General features: G+C 39.0%; 4 protein-coding genes across 5 annotated transcripts; all 4 read left to right on the forward strand.

Annotated features, from left to right (window-relative positions):
* Positions 1–1,384: 1,384 nt before the first annotated feature.
* Positions 1,385–4,101, forward strand: LOC108978238 (putative inorganic phosphate cotransporter). Its single transcript, XM_018948398.1, has 4 exons — positions 1,385–1,531; positions 1,625–1,761; positions 2,667–3,749; positions 3,814–4,101. Exons 1-4 carry the CDS (start codon positions 1,498–1,500, stop codon positions 4,015–4,017), a joined length of 1,458 nt encoding a protein of 485 aa, XP_018803943.1. The 5' UTR covers positions 1,385–1,497; the 3' UTR covers positions 4,018–4,101.
* Positions 4,102–8,826: 4,725 nt separating this feature from the next.
* On the forward strand, positions 8,827–10,500 carry LOC108978249 (sialin-like). Its single transcript, XM_018948408.1, has 3 exons — positions 8,827–9,045; positions 9,117–10,199; positions 10,270–10,500. Exons 1-3 carry the CDS (start codon positions 8,860–8,862, stop codon positions 10,498–10,500), a joined length of 1,500 nt encoding a protein of 499 aa, XP_018803953.1. The 5' UTR covers positions 8,827–8,859.
* Positions 10,501–14,171: 3,671 nt separating this feature from the next.
* Positions 14,172–16,690, forward strand: LOC108978307 (putative inorganic phosphate cotransporter). Of its 2 annotated transcripts, none has more exons than XM_018948513.1 (3): positions 14,172–14,469; positions 14,571–15,650; positions 15,723–16,690. In XM_018948513.1, the coding sequence occupies exons 1-3, from the start codon at positions 14,284–14,286 to the stop codon at positions 15,918–15,920; spliced, it is 1,464 nt and encodes a 487-aa protein (XP_018804058.1). In that variant the 5' UTR covers positions 14,172–14,283; the 3' UTR covers positions 15,921–16,690. The 2 variants fall into 2 exon arrangements, with proteins under 2 accessions (XP_018804058.1, XP_018804059.1); XM_018948514.1 differs by having other exon boundaries at positions 14,209–14,332.
* A 352-nt stretch (positions 16,691–17,042) lies between these two features.
* LOC108978306 (putative inorganic phosphate cotransporter) lies at positions 17,043–18,986 on the forward strand. Its single transcript, XM_018948512.1, has 3 exons — positions 17,043–17,228; positions 17,293–18,375; positions 18,450–18,986. The coding sequence occupies exons 1-3, from the start codon at positions 17,043–17,045 to the stop codon at positions 18,690–18,692; spliced, it is 1,512 nt and encodes a 503-aa protein (XP_018804057.1). The 3' UTR covers positions 18,693–18,986.
* The last annotated feature ends 791 nt before the right edge of the window (positions 18,987–19,777 follow it).

Below are 19,777 nucleotides of genomic sequence, written 5' to 3' on the forward strand. Positions count from 1 at the left end.
GTTAGTCGAAAAAGTCTTTCGTATTTCAACTTAAATTTTTTTATTTTTTTTTTTTAATACTATAATGAGCTTTAATGAACAATTTTTYCGTGTAAATCCATTGGTGTAAATCTTTTTTGGTATCTCGGCGAAAACTGCGAGAAGTAATTTTCAAAAGCTTCTTTTTTCCATTAAGGAATTTCTGCACCGACCGAAACAAAAGGTAGTCTGATGAAGGAAGGTTAGAGTTATATGATGGATGCATCAAAACTTCCCAGCCAAGCGCTCCCAGTTTTTGACTCGTCATCAAAGATGTGTGTRGTCTAGCGTTTTCCTGATAGAGACGAAGCCTTTTCTGTTGATAAGTTCTGACTGTTTTTTCCGATTGCTTGCTTCAATTTTGACAGTAAAATGTAGGATCAAACATTCGACTAGGCTGAAGCAGATCATAGTGGATGATTCCTTTCCAAACCCACGAAACAATCAGCATAACCTTTCGAATCGTCAATCATGGTTTTGCGCCCATTTGTTGRGCTTCACCATGCTAGGACCATCATCTTTGCTGTATTTGATCCTCTTTTCGTCTCCTGTTGCCATGTTACCAGTCGCTTTGGAAATGATTCGATTTCATTTCGTTTCAGCAAAGAGTCACAGATGTTAGTTCARTCCAAACTATACAAACATCGACCTTTTTTTTGCAGCCAGCCTTTTTTTAAATGGTTCAAAACTATTTGATAATGAATGTTAAGTTCGTTAGCTATGTATTTGATGCTAATGTGACGAGGTGCATCTTTCACATTGAAATTTTCTTCCCTTTTTTTTACACACATTTCAAAATACAGCAAATTTCTTAATTATTTTCACTCATTTTGGAACTTATGCGAATTTTTTTGGTTAAATGAAGCTTAAAATATGAGATTTCCAACACTATATGCCATGACACAATGTGAGTGGTAGCGAAGAGTTTTTCGACTACCCAATATATTTGTTATAAATCACCAAAAAGTGGCGTGGCTACCGGACATTTGTAAACATTTTCAATACCAAAGCAAATATATTTCTAGGTCTTTAAGGACATATAACTTTTAAGCGCGCATTATATAATATTAACAACCGGCATGAACATTTTGGAAATAAGGTTTTTATTCAAGCCACGGCAAATTTATCTATCGGGTAAGATGACTATGCAGTCTAACTAATCCCACCAAGAATATTACAAAACACGTGCTAAGTACACATATACGAAATTAGAATGATATTTCGTTAACATTCTATGTATGTATATAATTATATACGATTTCAAAAGATAACCACTTTGGTTGAAACAACGATAAGTGATTATATATTGTAACAATATAATTACGTGTCCCGTAGGATTTAAACTCAGAGACTCGTTAATCGTTGAGCGGTCAGCTGTCGTTGCACAAATGCAGCTGCATTCAAAAGCATTTCGGAATTCGTTACAAAAAAGTGGTAGTAAATTTTGAATTTATTGAAACTTTGAGTCAATCGTGAACCATGGTCTTGAACCAGAGCATCAAGGAAGCAAAGCGTGAGTTTTTCTCAACAATTTTAAGCTTTATTTAAAAAATGTGTGATTTTAATTTTTTAAAGTGATATTATTGTTCTCATTGTATTTTCGAAGTGCCGATCTTCGGTCGACGCCATGTACAGTGTTTATTGCTCTTCTTTGGCGTCTCGCTCATCTATGCCATGCGCGTCAATCTTTCCATTGCCATTGTGGCGATGATGGATAAGAATGCGTCAAATCCCGATTTTCCTGTAAGTATAGTGATATGCAAATATGAAATATATAAAATGAAAATATATATGGCGAAGCCTCAAATTCACAGAAATCTTTTGAAATCGTCACAAAAAATTTAAAAGTGCTAGCTAATTGTGAAAGAGAGTTAAGAAATATGACAGGTACTCTCATTTAACAGGTGAACATTTAAAACGGCAATGTCTTTATTGAGGTAAAGAAAATGTTCCTACTCTAAGCATAGTATAAAAAAAAAGTAACGCCGAGTCGAAAGGTCGCCTTGACTTTCAATGTAATTCAAACTGTTGTCAGCTCTTTGAAAAATTCCAGAAATGAGAAAAAACATTAGAATGCATAAACCCACCAAAGTTTTAAAAATACATATAARGCTTAGTACGAAAGTTCAGTCAACCCCCAGAGAGAAAGAGGAAAGTTGAGTGCTATCTCGCTCAGTTTTCCTCTCATTTCTCTCTGTAATATATGGCGAACCGAACACAAGGTTTGTGTGTAAGCTCCTCCGAACAAAACAAAATAAAATTAGTGAGAGCTCTTCAATAGTCAAACTTTAAATAAAGATTGCCAATGGCTGTTTGGAGATTCCGTTATAAACAATCCGATACTTATTACTTTGTTAAGAAATCACAGGCAGTATATCTCCATTGTAGCATCATATACTTGAAGTCTTCGCATAAGGGTATCTGTTATGGGAGTTTTATCGGACCTTTTCCAAGATGTATTGTTTTGACTGAACAACTGATAAACGAAAGTTGTAATTGGTCCAAAGATTTACTGATCTACTTTCGTATTTTAGACTGTAAACGAAGTACCTTACTGACTGACTAATATTTAATCATAATCCAAATAATAATCAACTAACTTAATCTTCTCTAAATTATATCCATAATATTATTTCAACTATTCACAGGATTACAAATGGTCGGAGCAAACAAAATCTCGAGTGATCAGCAGTTTCTTCTGCGGTTACATTTTCACACAAGTTCCTGGTGGCAATTTGGCGCGACGTTTCGGTGGCAAAGTAATGGTACTTTTTACGATGACCAGCAGCAGTATATTGGCTATATTGACACCGTGGGCCGTCAGCATAGGCGACTGGTGGTTATTATGTGTTCTACGCTTCCTACAAGGCTTAGGACAGGGTTCGACCATGCCAGCTACGGTAACAATACTGGCCAAATGGGCGCCAGTTGAGGAACGCAGCTCTTTGGGAACATACCTCTTTTCGGGAGCACAATTCGGCACAGTTGTAATGTTGGGTAGCAGCGGCGCACTGGCCTCCTCCAGCTTAGGTTGGCCAAGTATTTTTTATATACCCGGTATGTGCGGTTTGTGTTGGGCATTAATTTGGCTATGGCTTGGCGCGAGCTCACCGCGAGATTGTAAAGCTATTACACTTGCTGAACGCAATCACATCGAAACCTCATTGAATGCACACAAGAAAGATGACCACGAACATGAAATGCCCACCAAAGTACCGTGGCGTAAGATAATCACTTCACCACCATTTTTGGCATTACTAGTGGCACAATGCGGCTACACATGGGCCTTCTGGACTCTGCTCACGCAAATACCGTCGTATATGAATAGTGTACTTCACAAAGATATTAAGAGTAATGCGTTACTCTCTTCCCTACCGTATCTCACGATGGTAATTTTGGGTTTCATTTGTTGTCCCTTCGTTCGTGCTTTCGAGGAATCAAAAGTAGTTAGTACGACAACTTCGCGCAAAATTTTTAATACCATCGGTCAATGGATACCCGTACCCACATTCATATGGTTGGCTTACGTGAGCGCAGATGAAAGTGATTTGGCTGTGGTGCTCTTAACGGTGACTGTTGCGATCAGCTCGATAACACATTTTGGCTGGCAGGTGAATCATATTGATCTCTCACCACACTTTTCTGGCACATTGGTGGGTTTGACAAACACAGCCGCAAATATAATGAGCATCATTGCACCACTGGTTGTCGGATATATCGTGACCGATCCGGTAAATTTTTACAAAATGCAAAAAAATATTAAAATGTTCAAAATAATTTTTAAAAATTTTACAGACAAGTTCACAACAATGGCGTATAATATTTTTCATCGCTGGCGGCTACAATTTCATTGCGAATGCGCTATTCCTCGCATTCGGCTCAGCAGAAATGCAACCCTGGCATAATGACGAAGTCAAGGTGCAGGAGCTACAACCACTAAATGAGAGTTCGCTGGTGACGAAACCGGTTGACGTTGAGAAGGGGAAGGAAGCTGTTTAATTCTTTTTTGTATATTATTTGTTTTAATTTTTTGTTTAACAAAATATYTCGGTATTTYATTTTATATTTATCGGTAWKTCATCGRAAATGTAYGTTTTGCAACTAGTTTGAGTTKAGTGTATGAAAGATAGGTCTGYCTTAGTAGTTATAGAAAAATTGTAYATAAATTATGTTTCTAGATATATTTTAGAGAATTAAATTTTAATGTTTAGAGAAGACATGTAAGCGGAAAATTATAAYAAATCGAMATTAAAATAAATGTGCAATATTTTAYAAACTTTAAATTCTGAAAAATTCTGAACATGAAAAAACCAGTCAAATTAAATTACAAAAGCATTAAACTGTCTTACATTCCAAGAAGTTGGAAAAGAATTATAGTGGTGTTCCTACCAAAACTAGGCAGAAGAACACACGATAAAATATGCTGATGGGACTGGAAGGCTATTGAACTTACATATAAGAACAACCATGGCGGATACGTTATTGAAGTCCCAATATGCATACATAAAGRGCCGATTAACCGAAACTGACCCTCACGATAAGGTAAGTGTAAATGAAAAATCACCACAGTACAAACAATACRCAATGGCTGCATTTCTTGATATGGAGTCTTTAATAACACAGAAGTAAGAACGATCATTAATTCCCTGACACGTGGCGGCTTAGACGACACGKTGTGCAGATGGATACAATCGATGCTTAAGAATTGAAAGGTTATAGCATCAAACTGCGCTGCAGCATAAACAAGTTATGTGAGTAAAGGGATTCCTCAATGAGGGGTCCCCCTTCAATGGGTTGTAGCGTTCAACGAAATACTACTCCAACTAAACGGTGGAGGGATGAAAGCAGTAGCATAAGCAGACGATATAGTGTTGTTGGTATCAGGCATGTTTAATTCAACAGTCAGTGAGATTATGAAAAGAGCACTACACAGGTTAAACCTATGGGATAAGAATAATGGACTAGGTATTAACCCTAATAACCCTAATAAAACAGGCGAATATCGCATTCGATGGAACGATGAACTGTACGAGATATATGACGACGTTGACATAGTTCACCGAATTAAAAGACAGCGGCTACGCTGGCTAGGTCATGTTGTCCGGATGGACGAAAACGCTCCAGCTCTGAAAGTATTCGGCACTGTACCCGCCGGGGGAAGCAGAGGAAGGGGAAGACCTCCACTCCTTTAGAAGGACCTGGTGGAGAAGGATCTGGCTACGCTTGGAATATCCAATTGGCGCCACGTAGCGAAAAGAAGAAACGACTGGCATCTGCCGAAGCTGCGAAATAGTAGAGAATAAGGAAATTATTTTTCGCTTCCTCTGTGAATGTCCCGCCCTAACGCAGATCTGACAAAGAACAATTGAAGTCCATCAAGCACAGGGCCTTGAATGGATGTCTACAAAAAGCATAACGGGCATTAGTAGCTTCATCAAAACCATGAAAAGGTTTGAAAGGGAAGGTGAAACATGATAGCAATAATAAAAAGGTCCAAGACTGGTTCATCAAAACTAGCACAGCTAGTGCTAATTGTGTGATAAAAAGAGCAACAAAGACGGTGAACGCAGCAAACACGCAGACGAGGTTGTTACCGATGAAAAATCAAAAAAATCCACGATAAAGTTACAGCCTAAATAGATACCCTAAAGTACAAACGAAATGTGTGCATTATATGATACGATACGCTACGCAAAGTGGGTGCCGAGAAAGCCCACTTTTGACCTAAATCAACGACGATCACTAATCATCAAGTGATTCAAGCAGGCATTTTCAAATATTTTAAAGAAGCCCGACACAAGGAAAATGGGTGCAATATGAATTGAAGCTAAGAATTAGTGGAAAACAATTTTGATGTCAGAAATGCTGCTCGACGCTACACGAAAGAGTGATTTCTGAAGCGGTTTGCAAATGGTGATAAAAATGGATCCATTACCACAACGCTGAAAATCATATGTTAAAACAGATCAACCAGCCAAATTAGGGCAAATCCGAGAATGACAAAGGTCAGCTTCATATTCTAAGTGTATAAGAGTTGCTTACTTCGGCAGACTTATGTTGCACGGCAAACTTTACTTTCCAGCTTCCAGTGTACACATGGACGAAATAGCCATCTTAATAGACTTTTTATTTTTACGTTAAAACTATTATGTCAAAGTGACTTTTAAGCCAAAACCTATTGCATCACATTAAATAACCTTTGAGCATCGTGAACATACGCATTGACTGAAAATATTGAGTTCTATATTCTCAATAACACTTAAGCGGGTAGTTAACTTTAAACCATGTAAGCTAYAGATGCTGAAAGGAAAGTCCTTACATCACTACCCCACAGATAGTAATAATTAAGCCCCGAACAGAAACCGAAACTGAAAAGTGTCAGGAGCTAAACTGAATGCCAAAAATAATAAAATACTTTTTCAGATATCAAACTAGAAACTGCTTCCAATGCTTGGCTAGTTTTGAATGTTTTAGGCTTATGAATTTCCCTTTCTGCAGATCAATTCCTCGTTATCGTTACAATTCCAAGACGTAACCTTCTGTGTAGCTTTGAACGATTTATGCAATGCACTCCTAATATCCATTTCTCGTTGCCTTATCAAAAGTCATATGTCAGCAACTCTGAGTAAGCTTACTGCTTTTAAAAGTTCATTAAACTCTAAAACTCAGGTTCATTGCCAAAATTCTATGACAAAAAAATTAAAAGATATGCTTGTTTATAAAATAAAAAGTGTTCTTTTGTATATTTATATACTATATGACATTAGCATTTAAACAGTCGTCGACAAAAATAAATGTAAATTATTCGCTATAAGCAGATTATTATTACGGATCGTATAACCCAACGATTACCTTCCCACACAACCGATGTGAGGGGCGCATCCGCAAGTATTTATACGTTAAATCAAGGGAAAGCCAAGAATGACACCTCTTGTTCTCACGTTGCAAGACCAGGTCAAAACTATTTAGAAAACAGCGGCTGGGAAGTTTTGTCTTAGAATGAAAATCATGACATATGCGATGGAATGGTTCGCTAGGTTCAAAATTTTATCTACAAGTTTTTAACAGTAAGGGTCTAAACTGCCTCGAAAAGCGAACAGGGAATTTAACTTCAGATAGCATATAATAACAGCTAACTGTTCTATTTAGGAGTTTTACTTAGATTATAAAGCCATATATGGAKGAAGACTTAACCTAGTTATCCATCGGAAATACCCTAAAGTTAAAAGTAAAATTGCTTATGAAAAAAATCCAACTTGTCAGAATGGGTTTTTTAACTTGCRTGCCATACAACACAGCCTTATTCCAATAACCTAACCAAAAGTCGTAAAAAGTGTTTCTTAGAATTACATTTAACAAAACTGAGAATATTTTTCACTTTCGAGAGTCATTGCACTGGCGAAGAGGCTCTCACGTTACTGTTGACAATCATAATTTCGAAGCTGTAGATAATTTCGTCCCGCTTGGAACCARCAATTGAGAAGTGAAGTCCTCTCTCAACRAACAAAGWTCAAACTCTACAAATCACTCATCATACSSGTCCTGTTATATGGTGCAGAGGYATGGAYGMTGACAACATCTGATTAGTTTTGGAAGATTTATGATTCTTTGCGCGTTGGCCGCAGGGAATATCGCATTCGRTGGAACGATRAGCTACTATATATRAGATATAGGRCAACAMTGACATAGTTCAGTGAAAAMTGAGACAGCGGYTGCACTGGCTAGRTCATGTCGTAAGTATGGACTAAAACAATATAATCGCGTATGCGATGTCTAAGCTAGTAAAGAAAAAGAAGATTTTACGAAATCCATGCTGAGAAGAAGAAATTAACGGAGACATCSGAAAAGTTTAAGGGTCTGCAAGAATAGCATCGAAAAGTTTAGGTATAACTGATAGTTTTGCAATACCCCTATAGTTTTCTATGTCTGACCAAAGCACCATTCCAGTACATGGGTAGACTGTAGGTGTGATAAACACAAGTGTATTCTATAGGTTTCTTTAAATATCGTCACAGTCTCGAAAATATATATGACAGAGAGTCAGACAGGCGGTTTTACAGATATTTACTGAGTTTCAGTTACTTTACTAAGTAAAATAATTTATTTCCCATATTCCTAAAATGTTTCGCCATCAAAAAGGAGTGAACTTTTCGAGAATATTTTATTTCGATTTCAACGTGATGTGTCCAGTGCCTTCTCGTTAAGAAATAAGGTYTCCAATCTTGATCTCAAAGTTCTCATTTTGAATCAGTAGAATAAGTTATAAGTTCTAATCACTTTTTCATCTATATATTTTCAAAAACAGATATGATGGAGATATAGATTTTAAAAATTATTTTCTCAAGACCGAAAGAATAAAATTAAGTAGGCCAATAAGCCACGCATAGACCAGTTTTGGTAATTTGCGATACCAGATGGAGTTCAATTGAGAGTTCCTGTGATCCATCGCACTCTCAATATTGTAGTCTATGTCTAAAAGACTTTCCTTGAATATTTTTTCGTGCTTACTGTACACCGTTCAAGTTTAATAATAAATGCAGCTGCAAAACGAAGCGAATGCAGAATTAAGATTAACCAAGGCGAGGCTCTGTGCAAGGCAATGTGGCAGAATATTTATGATTAGATTTAGAATTAGCTAGATATATAAAAATATTATCATTAGAAAAAATGTGTTACTGCGTATAAAGTTGCATTWGACGTGTGGAGAATGTGTTATTTTGTAAGTTAATTTATAAAGCGAAGTTGTCAGTGGCATCAGACACATTTGGGACTGATACAGGATCACGGAAGGTCGCTTACAAAAACGAATCATAATTTTAAAAGTGAAAACTGCGCTTAAACATGTTCGAAAAGCGGCGTTGTTCACGAGAAATCGTTGAAAATTTAAATAGTCCTGTAATAGGCGTGCGGCATATGCTGTGCATGCTAATATTCTGCGGTCTTTGCTTGGTTTATGGCATGCGTGTCAATCTCTCAATGGCCATAGTAGCGATGATGGACAATGCAGCTGCGAATCCGAACTTTCCAGTAAGTCTTTGTAATATTAAATTCAATCTATTTTCGAAATAATTTAAGCAAATTTGGAACCTCTCGCACAGGAATACGCGTGGTCAGAGCAAACAAAGTCCCACATACTAAGCAGCTTCTTCTTCGGTTACATATTCGCGCAAGTGCCAGCTGGCAGTTGGGCGCGTCGCTACGGTGGCCGCCTTCTACTGTTTATAAGTGTAAGCTTTAGCAGTGTATTGGCGCTGCTCACGCCGCTTAGCGTCAGCGTGGGCGATTGGCCACTGCTCTGTGCGTTGCGTTTCTGTCAAGGCTTAGTGCAGGGTGTCACCTATCCAACTATAGCCACAATTATGGCCGAATGGGCGCCAATTGAGGAGCGYAGCGCTATGCTCACCTACTGCTGTTCGGGTCTGGAATTGGGTATAGTGATGATGTTGGCCAGCAGCGGCTTGCTTTGCTCTTCGGATTGGGGTTGGCCAAGCACATTCTATATACCTGGTGCGCTTGGCTTAATATGGTCTGGCATTTGGTTTATATTCGGTGCGAGTACACCGAACAATTGTAAATATATAAAGTTAGCCGAGCGCACACTAATCGCCACTTCTCTAAAGCGTAATATGGCACAGAGTGAGAGTAGTAAAGTGACACATCCGATACCGTGGTTGAAAATCTGCACTTCAAAACCATTTCTGGTGCTCATACTCAGTCAATGTGCRTAYAGTTGGTGTTTCTGGACTCTGCTTACGCAAATACCATCGTACATTAAAAGCATACTCGGCAAAGACATACAAAGTAATGCAATCTATTCGGCACTGCCCTACCTCACAATGCTTGGCCTTTCGCTAGCGCTCTGTCCGCTTGCCAGCTATTTGGAAAAATCGAAACGTTTGAATGCGACGGTGAGTCGCAAAATATTCAATACTATTGGTCAGTGGACGCCTGCGGTCACCCTAGTCTATTTAGGCTTTCTACGCACCGATCAAGCTGATCTCGCCATTGTGCTGCTCACACTCACCGTTACTGTTAGCACTGTTACGCACTTCGGGTTTCAAGCTAATCACCTCGACTTATCGCCACACTTCGCCGGTACTTTAATGGGTATCGCGAATTCGGCGTCGAATATGATGAGCGTTATTGCGCCGCTCGTGGTGGGCTACATCGTTACAGATACGGTAAGCGCTTCAAAACAAACTAGCAAAATAAAACAAATGGTYTACTTACTATTTTTATTTTTATTCACAGAAAAATCTACATCAATGGCGCATTATTTTCTGTCTGGCGGGCGGTATTAGCTTTTTCGGTAATCTAATGTTTCTGTTATTCGGCACTGCTAAAGTACAGTTATGGAATGAAGTACCGCAAATCGTTGTAACAATGAAGCAGCAGGACGTGCAGCATTTTACGGGGGTGAAAAATGTGGAGAAGGAGGATGGCAATGTTGGTGGTTCGAAAGAAACTTTAAATTTAGTATAATTTAGTTKAATTTTATTTGGAATTTAGATATATCTTAAAAATCATAGTAAATAATTTTTAAAAAAGGGTTTATCTCGATTTGACTGGCGGGTACTGTGTCCAGAATACCCTCAGAGCTAGAGTCTTTATATCCATTCGGAGGACATACCACTCGCTCTTTATTCGCTCAACTATGTTAAATGTCATCGTATATCTCGTAAACCTCATTGTTGCATCGACTGTGGTATGCGCTGTTGCTAAGGGCCTTTCTTTCGAAAGCTCTTAACGCCGCCTCATGTCATCGTCTAAGACTTTGCACCATATAGTAGCACGAAGGTGATTAGTGGCTTGTAAATTTTGGTTCTTGATCCTTTTCTTGTTGTCAAAAACAGCTTTGAAATCGTCGAAGAGGTGATGCGTGTCGRTTCTTTTTTCGTAGGTCGTTTCCAMCATTTGAGGCATGGTGAATAKCTGGTCAGTTGTTGATTTTCCAGGCCTAAAGTCATACTCCCACGGTAATTGGCGCAGATCGTCGGGCATGCTTTCGTTTKACCATCTTCTACAAAGAACTTWTACRCGCTMCTTATTAGTTYATGGACGCCGCRTTTGCATAGATGAGCCGRCAWTTCATTAGCCCCCGACGATATATTATTCTTAYGRCGAGTAATTGCTATTCGAACTTCTTCATTGTCGGGTATCGGACCGCTCCATCGTCATCTCCTGATGTTAAACTTTCACTGACATATAGTATGTTGCGTCTAACTTCCCTCTTAAACTCTCTTTATATTCCCACTCCGCACGTGTTGTAGGCTATTGTAAAAGTGCGAGGTAGACAGCCTGTTTTCTTTCCGTACATACATACATATATGCTACGTAAACAGTTTAAAATGTCATGCCACATTTCCCTTATATCGAGTTGTTGACGAGTGCTTTCATAGAGCTGAAGCAAAAGTAGAATAAAAAATAGCTCGGCTGTCTGCTGTGATTGAAGCTTTTCGACGTCGAACCTTCCTTTGGTTATTAACGAGCAATTTTGGCTGCACAGATTCGAGTCCGTATCTTAGCTGCAACAAGATAGTRGTCTGAGTCARTGCTAGGACCTCGGAGTGTACGCACATGTAGAACACTGGAGACGTGTCTGCCATCTATCACAACATGATYGATCTGGKTAKTGGCTTTTCTATCCGGAGACAGCCRTAGGTAGCTTAATGAATTTTMCCCTGCTGGAATCTAGTACCACAGATAAYCATATTTCAGACCCCGGTGAAGCCTCAATCCATTTTGKGATGTTTCATAMTTTAKGCTGAATTTACCGACTGTTGTACGATATGTTGTARAACTTCGCTTTGATGYGGTGGTGAATGACAGTACTTGACGACGGAGTCTCTCTCCCACACGAATCCGACACCGACAATTTGCGCTTCTTTATATGGCCAATACACAAGTAGTGAACGTAACAAAGGCCTACTTGTTCCATCCATCACACTTCTTACAAGGCGGTAATATCATCTGTTACTGTAACGAGGASGTCASTTKGGCAGCAGCACCTTCCCAATTAAGATGTATGCCCTAAAATTAYAATCCGTAACACGTTTGCATGTGTCATCATCAAAAGGGCRCTCTCTCATCCGAGGCTRTTTAGGCTTTTTCATTGGTAGTGTTTTTTCGCTTTAGCTCGTCTTTCAACGAATGTTCTTTGGCTACCCARAGGATACTTCGTCTAAGMCCGGAAGTCTTGAGCTGTTTGAGATATATGTAAAAAAAAGTCGTTTCTGCCCACTCCAAAGTGAATTGCAATCCGCAAACTTTCCTCAATTGCGTGAACTTTCCCACATGGCTCCATCTTCCAACTTTGCGATTCAGCAAGATATATTTAATATTGACAAACGCATGATCACAAAAATCTGCTATCTCAGAAATGGGCATACCCGTAGCACAGTACAGAAATTTCATTAACTCATATATTTACATRCCTTTTCCACTTCTCATTTGTATCCAAAAATACTCATCACAGAAGTGCAGTGTCATGCTCGTTTGACAAGTAGAATGTTTAATATAAATAAAAACTTTAAAATTTCCACTCGAAATAACGTCAAGAACATGCAATTATTATCTATTTTATTTATTAAAAAAATACACAGTAAAAAAATATTAATATAAATTAAAACACCAGATTACAGGGCGTAAGTTAATGAACCAAATATGTACCATTATGGTCAACTTTGGTCAGTTTTGCCATTTTTCGGTAGAGACATTATTCCATCAGTGTAACGCTTTTTTGGTTTCTCGGCGAAAAACTGCGACAAGTAATTTTCATAGGCTTCTCTTTCTTCATACCATTCTCTTGAAGCCACTTTTCTCCATTAAGAGAGCTCTGCATTGACCGAAACAAAGGGTAGTCCGATGGTGTAAGGCCGAGCTTATATGATGGATGTATCAAAACTTCCCAGGCTGGAGCARCTCACAGTAGATGATTTCTTTCCAATCCCACCAAACACATTGMATAACCTTTCGAGCCGTCAATCCTGATTTGTGACCATTTGCTGAGCTTCACTACGCTTGGACCATGATCTTTTTCGCACATTATTGTCGTATTTGATCCACTTTTTGCCTGCTGTTACCATTCGCTTCAGAAATTGTTCGATTTAAATCCGTTTCATCAAAGAATCGCAGATGTTAATTCGGTCCATTAAATTTTGTACAGCCAATTCATATGGTACCCAAACATCGAGCTTCGTTTGATGATGAATGTTAAGTTCCTTAGCGATGCTWTGGATCGTGACATAACTAATCAAGCTTTTCCATAATTTCATCGACTTTTCCAACGATAGGTCGACTAGAGGTACATTTTTCACATCGAAATTTCCAGAGCGGAAGCGAGCGAAGCATTGCTGAGCTACACGAACTGATACAGCATCGTCTCCGTAAACTTCACAAATTTAATTGGTGGCTTGCGTGGCATTCTTCCTTTTTTTTATAAAAAAATTTCAAAATTCTTTTCTTCATTATTTTCATTCATTCTTGAACAGCTGTAATTTTTTTTTTCAACTTCCCCGAATTAAATTTTGTTTTTTGAATAACTGAAGCGTTCACCTTTTTAACACTATATGGTATGACAAAATGTGATTGGTAGCACTGGAGATATACGAAATCTATTGACAAAATACGAAACGACTTTTTCGACTTGCGGTTACTCAATAAAAATACTCTACTGCTTTTACCTTTTTTAACACCAGCGGATTTTTTACCATGTTCCCATTTAACGTTGGGAATAAGTAAATAAAAAAATTCAGTAGCTATTCTACATATATTCCATAGCTTTCTACCCAGATTTATGGCTGTGACACAGCATAAGTAAATACTGTGTGTTAATGACAACGTTTGAACGCTTTCCAAATATAGCGGCTGCTCTTATTTTAACTCCTCTCAAACCATACCGAACATACGGTGAACGAAGTTGGTGATAACAGGATTGTGGGTGTTTGTATAAATGTGTATTTGAAATGGAATTGTTGTTATTATTGTTGCAACATTTATATACATTTCAGCATTAATGTTCATTATCATCAAATTATTTATTTATATCAACATATACATTTGTATATGTATACRAAGACACAGACATATCTTATCACTTCTTTGGATGAAGTCGTTGGATGCATTAATCATGTTTTTCTTTAAAATAGAGCCGCTTGATGCGTAGAGAAGATTTTGTGCTCGCAACCATCGCCGGTGTAAGTCGTTAAATGCTTATTACGCAGCAAATTCAAAGACAAGAGCAGTAAGATAGCTACGCGCGCAGATATGGTGACAACACGACGATTTTCGCTTGAGCCTAATGGCAAGTTCAAGGGTAAGACGATAGGATTTAGGCACTTGCAATGTCTGCTCATATCCTTGGGCTTCAGTTTGCTTTTCGCAATGCGTGTAAATCTCTCTGTGGCCATTGTGGCTATGATGGACAACAAGGGCTCGAATCCAGACTTTACGGTGTGTATTTTATCACAAWTSCACCAGACTATTTTATSGTTACATAAGCRGTAAAYGCTTGAGATTGGTTAACTAATGTGTGATTTTACTTCTCTCTGCAGGAATACCATTGGTCACAGCAAACGAAATCACATATACTGAGCAGCTTTTTTTGCGGTTACATTTTAGTGCAGATACCGGCCGGTGGTTGGGCGCGTCGCTTCGGTGGACGTTTACTGCTGTTGCTCAGTGTCACGCTTAGCAGCATTTTCGCGCTAATCACACCGCTTAGTGTCAGTTTGGGCGGTTGGCAGCTGTTATGTATGCTACGCTTTTGTCAGGGTCTGTGTCAAGGCGTTACGCTGCCGACTATAGCCACGCTGATGTCCAAATGGGCACCGATTGAGGAGCGTAGTGCCTTACAAACTTACTGCTATTCTGGCGCTCAATTGGGCATAGTTGTGATGTTGGCCACCAGCGGTGTGCTTTGCTCCTCGTCCTGGGGTTGGCCAAGCACTTTCTACCTACCCGGTTTATTGGGTTTAGCTTGGTCGTGCCTATGGTTGGTGTTCGGTGCAAGCACACCACGCCATTGCAAGCACATATCGGCGGGTGAGCGTGCCATGATCGAGGAATCGTTAGGTCACGACACCARGAGCGCTGAATTCGCTAAAACACATGCTGTGCCGTGGAAGCAARTATTCACGTCGAAACCATTTTTGGTGCTGATCTTCAATCATTGTACAAATAATTGGTGTTTCTGGACGTTGCTCACACAAATACCGTCGTACATTAACAGCGTACTCGGCAAGGATATCAAGAGTAATGCTTTGCTCTCATCACTGCCTTACATCACTATGTTGGCGTTGTCTATGATCTGCTGTCCGCTAGCGAGTTGGCTGGAAAAATCGAAATTGCTGAACGCAACCGTGAGTCGTAAGATCTTCAATACAATTGGTCAATGGATACCGGTGGTCACGCTTGTATCACTCGGCTATCTGCAGCCAGATCAAGGAGATTTGGCAATCATTTTGTTAACCGTAACTGTTGCCATCAATACAATTGGCCACTTCGGCTACGCGGTGAACCATCTGGACTTGGCGCCCAACTTCGCGGGTACTCTTATGGGCATTGTCAACTGTTCGGCAAATGTGATGAGTATCATAGCGCCGCTGGTGGTGGGTTACATCGTCACCGATACGGTAAGTCGCAGTATTTGTGTTATATAATCCACAATCATTATTGAAACCATTTTTTTTTTTTCTGAAAATCAGACAAACGTTTATCAGTGGCGCATAATATTCACAGTGGCTGGTGGCATGAGTTTTTCGGGCAATCTAATGTTCCTAATTTTCGGTACCGCCAAACAACAACCATGGAATAATCCACCACAAATAGTGCAGGAAGTAGAACCGCTCAAGAGTTTAGGCGTCGATGCAAAGCAGTTGGAAAGTGAGCAAGAGAAGGTTTGAGCGACGTGTTTGATAACGACTCAGTATTGCCATTAGTTTATATTTAATATTAATTTTTTAGTATAATATATTGATAAGTCTAGCTTAAGGACTAGGCATACAAATATAAAGCTTTCGAATATATTTCTGCAGAATTCTAATTAAATCGATAAATATGCCTAAATCCAAACGCTAGAAGGAAGTTTTCTTCCGTTGGGAATGACATAATTTTTACTTTCGAAATCTGTAAGAATTCTCACTCCATCAATCGGCAAAGTTGAAATTCCAAGCAAAAAAATAAAAAATATAGGGTAGTCGATGAAATTTTTCGTATTTATAATAAAAACTTTGTAACTATTGCTCTACAACCAGCGCCCTGATCTATATTTCTATSCTAGAAAAAAAATTTCTATAAACCAACAGCTATTTTAGGAAACAGTAAGAAACATTAGGAAATGCTCCGACAAAGATCTGCCACAGTTAAAAATGCCGATTACAGACACAGAAAGAAACGATAAGATAACCTTGCAAAACTCATAATTATRAGAGAGAACCCCGAAAAGTGTTGAAAGAGGTCGGCGCTTAAAAATTTAATTTTTAGTACATACAACCAATCATATAACTTGTGGGATATGAAAACTAAAGCAGTTTATTTTTGAGAAATCTCAAAATATTCCACACAGACTCATGAAAGTAAGAGATTATGCTTTAAAGCAAATAATCAGAGACATAAGATTACGAGTAATTTGAGAAACAGTTTATTTTGATATTAAATATTCTAAATAATCAAATATGCTAAATGTCAACTTTATTTTGTCGCGTGAGTACTTAAGACATAAAAAAGCTCTCCTTCAACTACGCAGCTTAGGTAGATGACATAAAGCTCATGGCTTTAAAACGACGTACAGCTATATATAGATTAGCCTAGACATTTCTATCTCACCGTTTTAATCATTTAATATCCATTTGTTATCACAAAAACAGCAAATAAGTTCCCAAGTGAATGAAGAGCCATGGAAACGAAAAGAAGAACAAAATAAATTTATATAAAACCTGTGTACATTGAAGAACAAATCATTTGTGAACGCCGTCGTCGAAACACAGTTTACATGCTAGCGGTCAACAAGTAACACACTTATAGACATGGTTCTGAATCAACGCTATTCTATTGAGCCTAGCAGTCAACTTAAGGGCAAAATCTTTGGTTATCGGCATCTACAATGTCTGCTGCTTTTTACAGGATTCCTATTGGTTTTCGCGACGCGCGTCAATCTCTCAATTGCAATCGTGGCGATGATGGATAATAAGGCAGCAAATCCCGATTTTCCCGTTAGTGATATAAGTTTGCTTGACAGAAAAGACAAAATTAACTATTCTGTTCGTTTACTTGTAGGAATACGCCTGGTCTGAGCAAACCAAATCGCATATACTCAGCAGCTTCTTCTGCGGTTTCATTTTGCTGCAGATACCCGGCGGTGCTTGGGCGCGTCGTCTTGGCGGTCACATTTTGATGCTGGTCAGCATTGGTGTCAGCAGYGTTTTAGCRYTRCTRACGCCACTCAGTGTGTGCATCGGCGGATGGCCTCTGCTGTGTGCGCTGCGCTTTACGCAGGGTCTGCTACAGGGTGTTATCTTACCATCGGTTGCAACGATTTTGGCCAAATGGGCGCCCGTCGAAGAACGCAGCGCCATGCAAACGTTTATCTACTCCGGTGCTCAGTTGGGCATTGTRGTGATGTTGGCTACRAGTGGCAATCTTTGCTTATCGCGTTGGGGTTGGCCRAGCACCTTCTATTTGCCTGGCRCTTTGGGCTTAATTTGGTCTGTACTTTGGTACTTATTTGGTGCGAGTACGCCACGTGATTGTAAGCATATTTCGAAGGAAGAGCGCGCTATGATTGAAAACTCGCTGGGACATGATAAAAAGGCAGGAAAGGAAATAGATGAGAAACATCCAGTGCCTTGGAAACGTATATTTACATCCAAACCATTCCTAGTSACACTCGTGAATAGCTGTGCGAACGATTGGTGCTTTTGGACTTTGCTCACACAAATACCATCGTATATAAAAAGTGTACTCGGAAAAGACATCAACAGTAATGCATTGATCTCAGCGCTGCCCTATATGTCTATGTTTACTTTGTCCATGATACTCTGTCCCATTGGYACTTGGTTGGAGAAGTCKAAACGTCTGAACCCAACTGTAAGTCGTAAGATATTCAATACAATCGGTCTGTGGGGTCCTGCGTTGGCGCTAATATGTTTGGGTTATTTGCGCCAAGATCAAGGCGATTTGGCAATAGGTTTGCTAACGGCAACCATCACATTTAGCACGCATGTGAATTTTGGCTTTGCTGTGAATCATYTGGACTTGGCGCCGAATCTAGCTGGCACTCTTCTCGGCATTGCTAATTGTGGTTCCAATATGACGGGTATCATAGCACCACTCGTTGTCGGTTATGTTGTCACTGAAGCGGTTAGTTGACGAAAATTAAAGGCTTGTGTTACATTTGCATTAATCTATTATCTTTTTCTAATTATTCCCAATAGACAAATATTCATCAATGGCGCATAATATTCTTTCTTTCCGCTGGCATTACTTTTGTCGGTAATCTCTTCTTTCTCATTTTCGGTACAGCTAAGGTGCAGCGCTGGAATGAGCCACCACGCGAAGTTACTCCGATTGAGCAACTRGAGCAAYTGGTCGATAGTTCKGGCGAACCTCAGAACGCAGCGGAAGAACCCGATGATGGAGATGTCAAGAAATCAGATGTGGAACAGAGCACCGTTTAGAYTGGCTTTGTGGATAGATTTTTTGAAAATAAATGAAAAGTTCGAAAACATGATTAAACYGATATGTAGAAATTTGAGCGTTGAAACCGAAATCTTTTAAGCAAGACAACTRTTTGGTAGACCGCTAATTGTGCCCCAGATATACGAGATTGTGGTTGATGACCTTGTACACATATACACTTGTAAGACATTTGCTGTTGATGTTGATGTCGTTTACAGATACATTTATGGAGAGATAAATAAAATGTAGTATGTGAATACAGGTACTCCTTTTTTTAAGTTAAATGAACAACACTTCTGACTTGGTTTTTTTTTTTTTTATTTGCGTATACTAAATATAAGCAAACAAAGAATAGGGAAGCACTAGATACGGGTGAAGAAACAGTTTGATAGCTGAAATAAATGAAATGAAACCTTTTGGAAACCATATAAGAAAAATAAAATCTTCGTTTTTCTAATAAATTTGGTGCCATATATAAAGGGTGATGCCTTTYGGTGTTCCTTACTTTTTTAAGAAAAATATACGGAAACTTCAAATTTAATACAGAATTTTCGTTATCACTCAAAATAACTTTATATTTCTCTTTCAAATGATGTCCGCGGCTGCGTCTCAGATGCTCCACCCTTTGAATCCAATTTTCGATGACTCGTTTGAGCATTTAGACGGGTAACGGGTGATTGRCATGCCTGATTGCCTGTATAGACTTCAGACTTTTCATATCGCCACAGTAAAAAGTCTAGCGATGTGATATCATACGATCGTGGTGGCCAATCGACCCTRATTACTAAATAAAATCATTGGTTGATACGATATGAGGCGCGGTCTTGTTGAAGTCAAATGTCGCCGAGATCACGAGCTTCAATATYAAGGAATTTTTTGGAAAAATATAGACCGATGTTTCCACCGGCCCACAAGCCACAACAAACCTTTGTTTTTTCTAGATGAAATGGCAGCTCTTCAAACTCTTCATTTACATACCTATTGAGCCAGAAATGGTACTCATCTCTGAACAAAATTTGTCTCGAAAACGTCGAATCTTTTTAGAACTTTTCAATAGCCCATAGAGCAAAGCGATGTCGCTTGG

The sequence above is a fragment of the Bactrocera latifrons genome, unplaced genomic scaffold (genome assembly GCF_001853355.1).
Source record: "Bactrocera latifrons isolate USDA-ARS-PBARC rearing strain unplaced genomic scaffold, ASM185335v1 scaffold_12, whole genome shotgun sequence".
In the NCBI taxonomy this organism is placed as follows: domain Eukaryota; kingdom Metazoa; phylum Arthropoda; class Insecta; order Diptera; family Tephritidae; genus Bactrocera; species Bactrocera latifrons.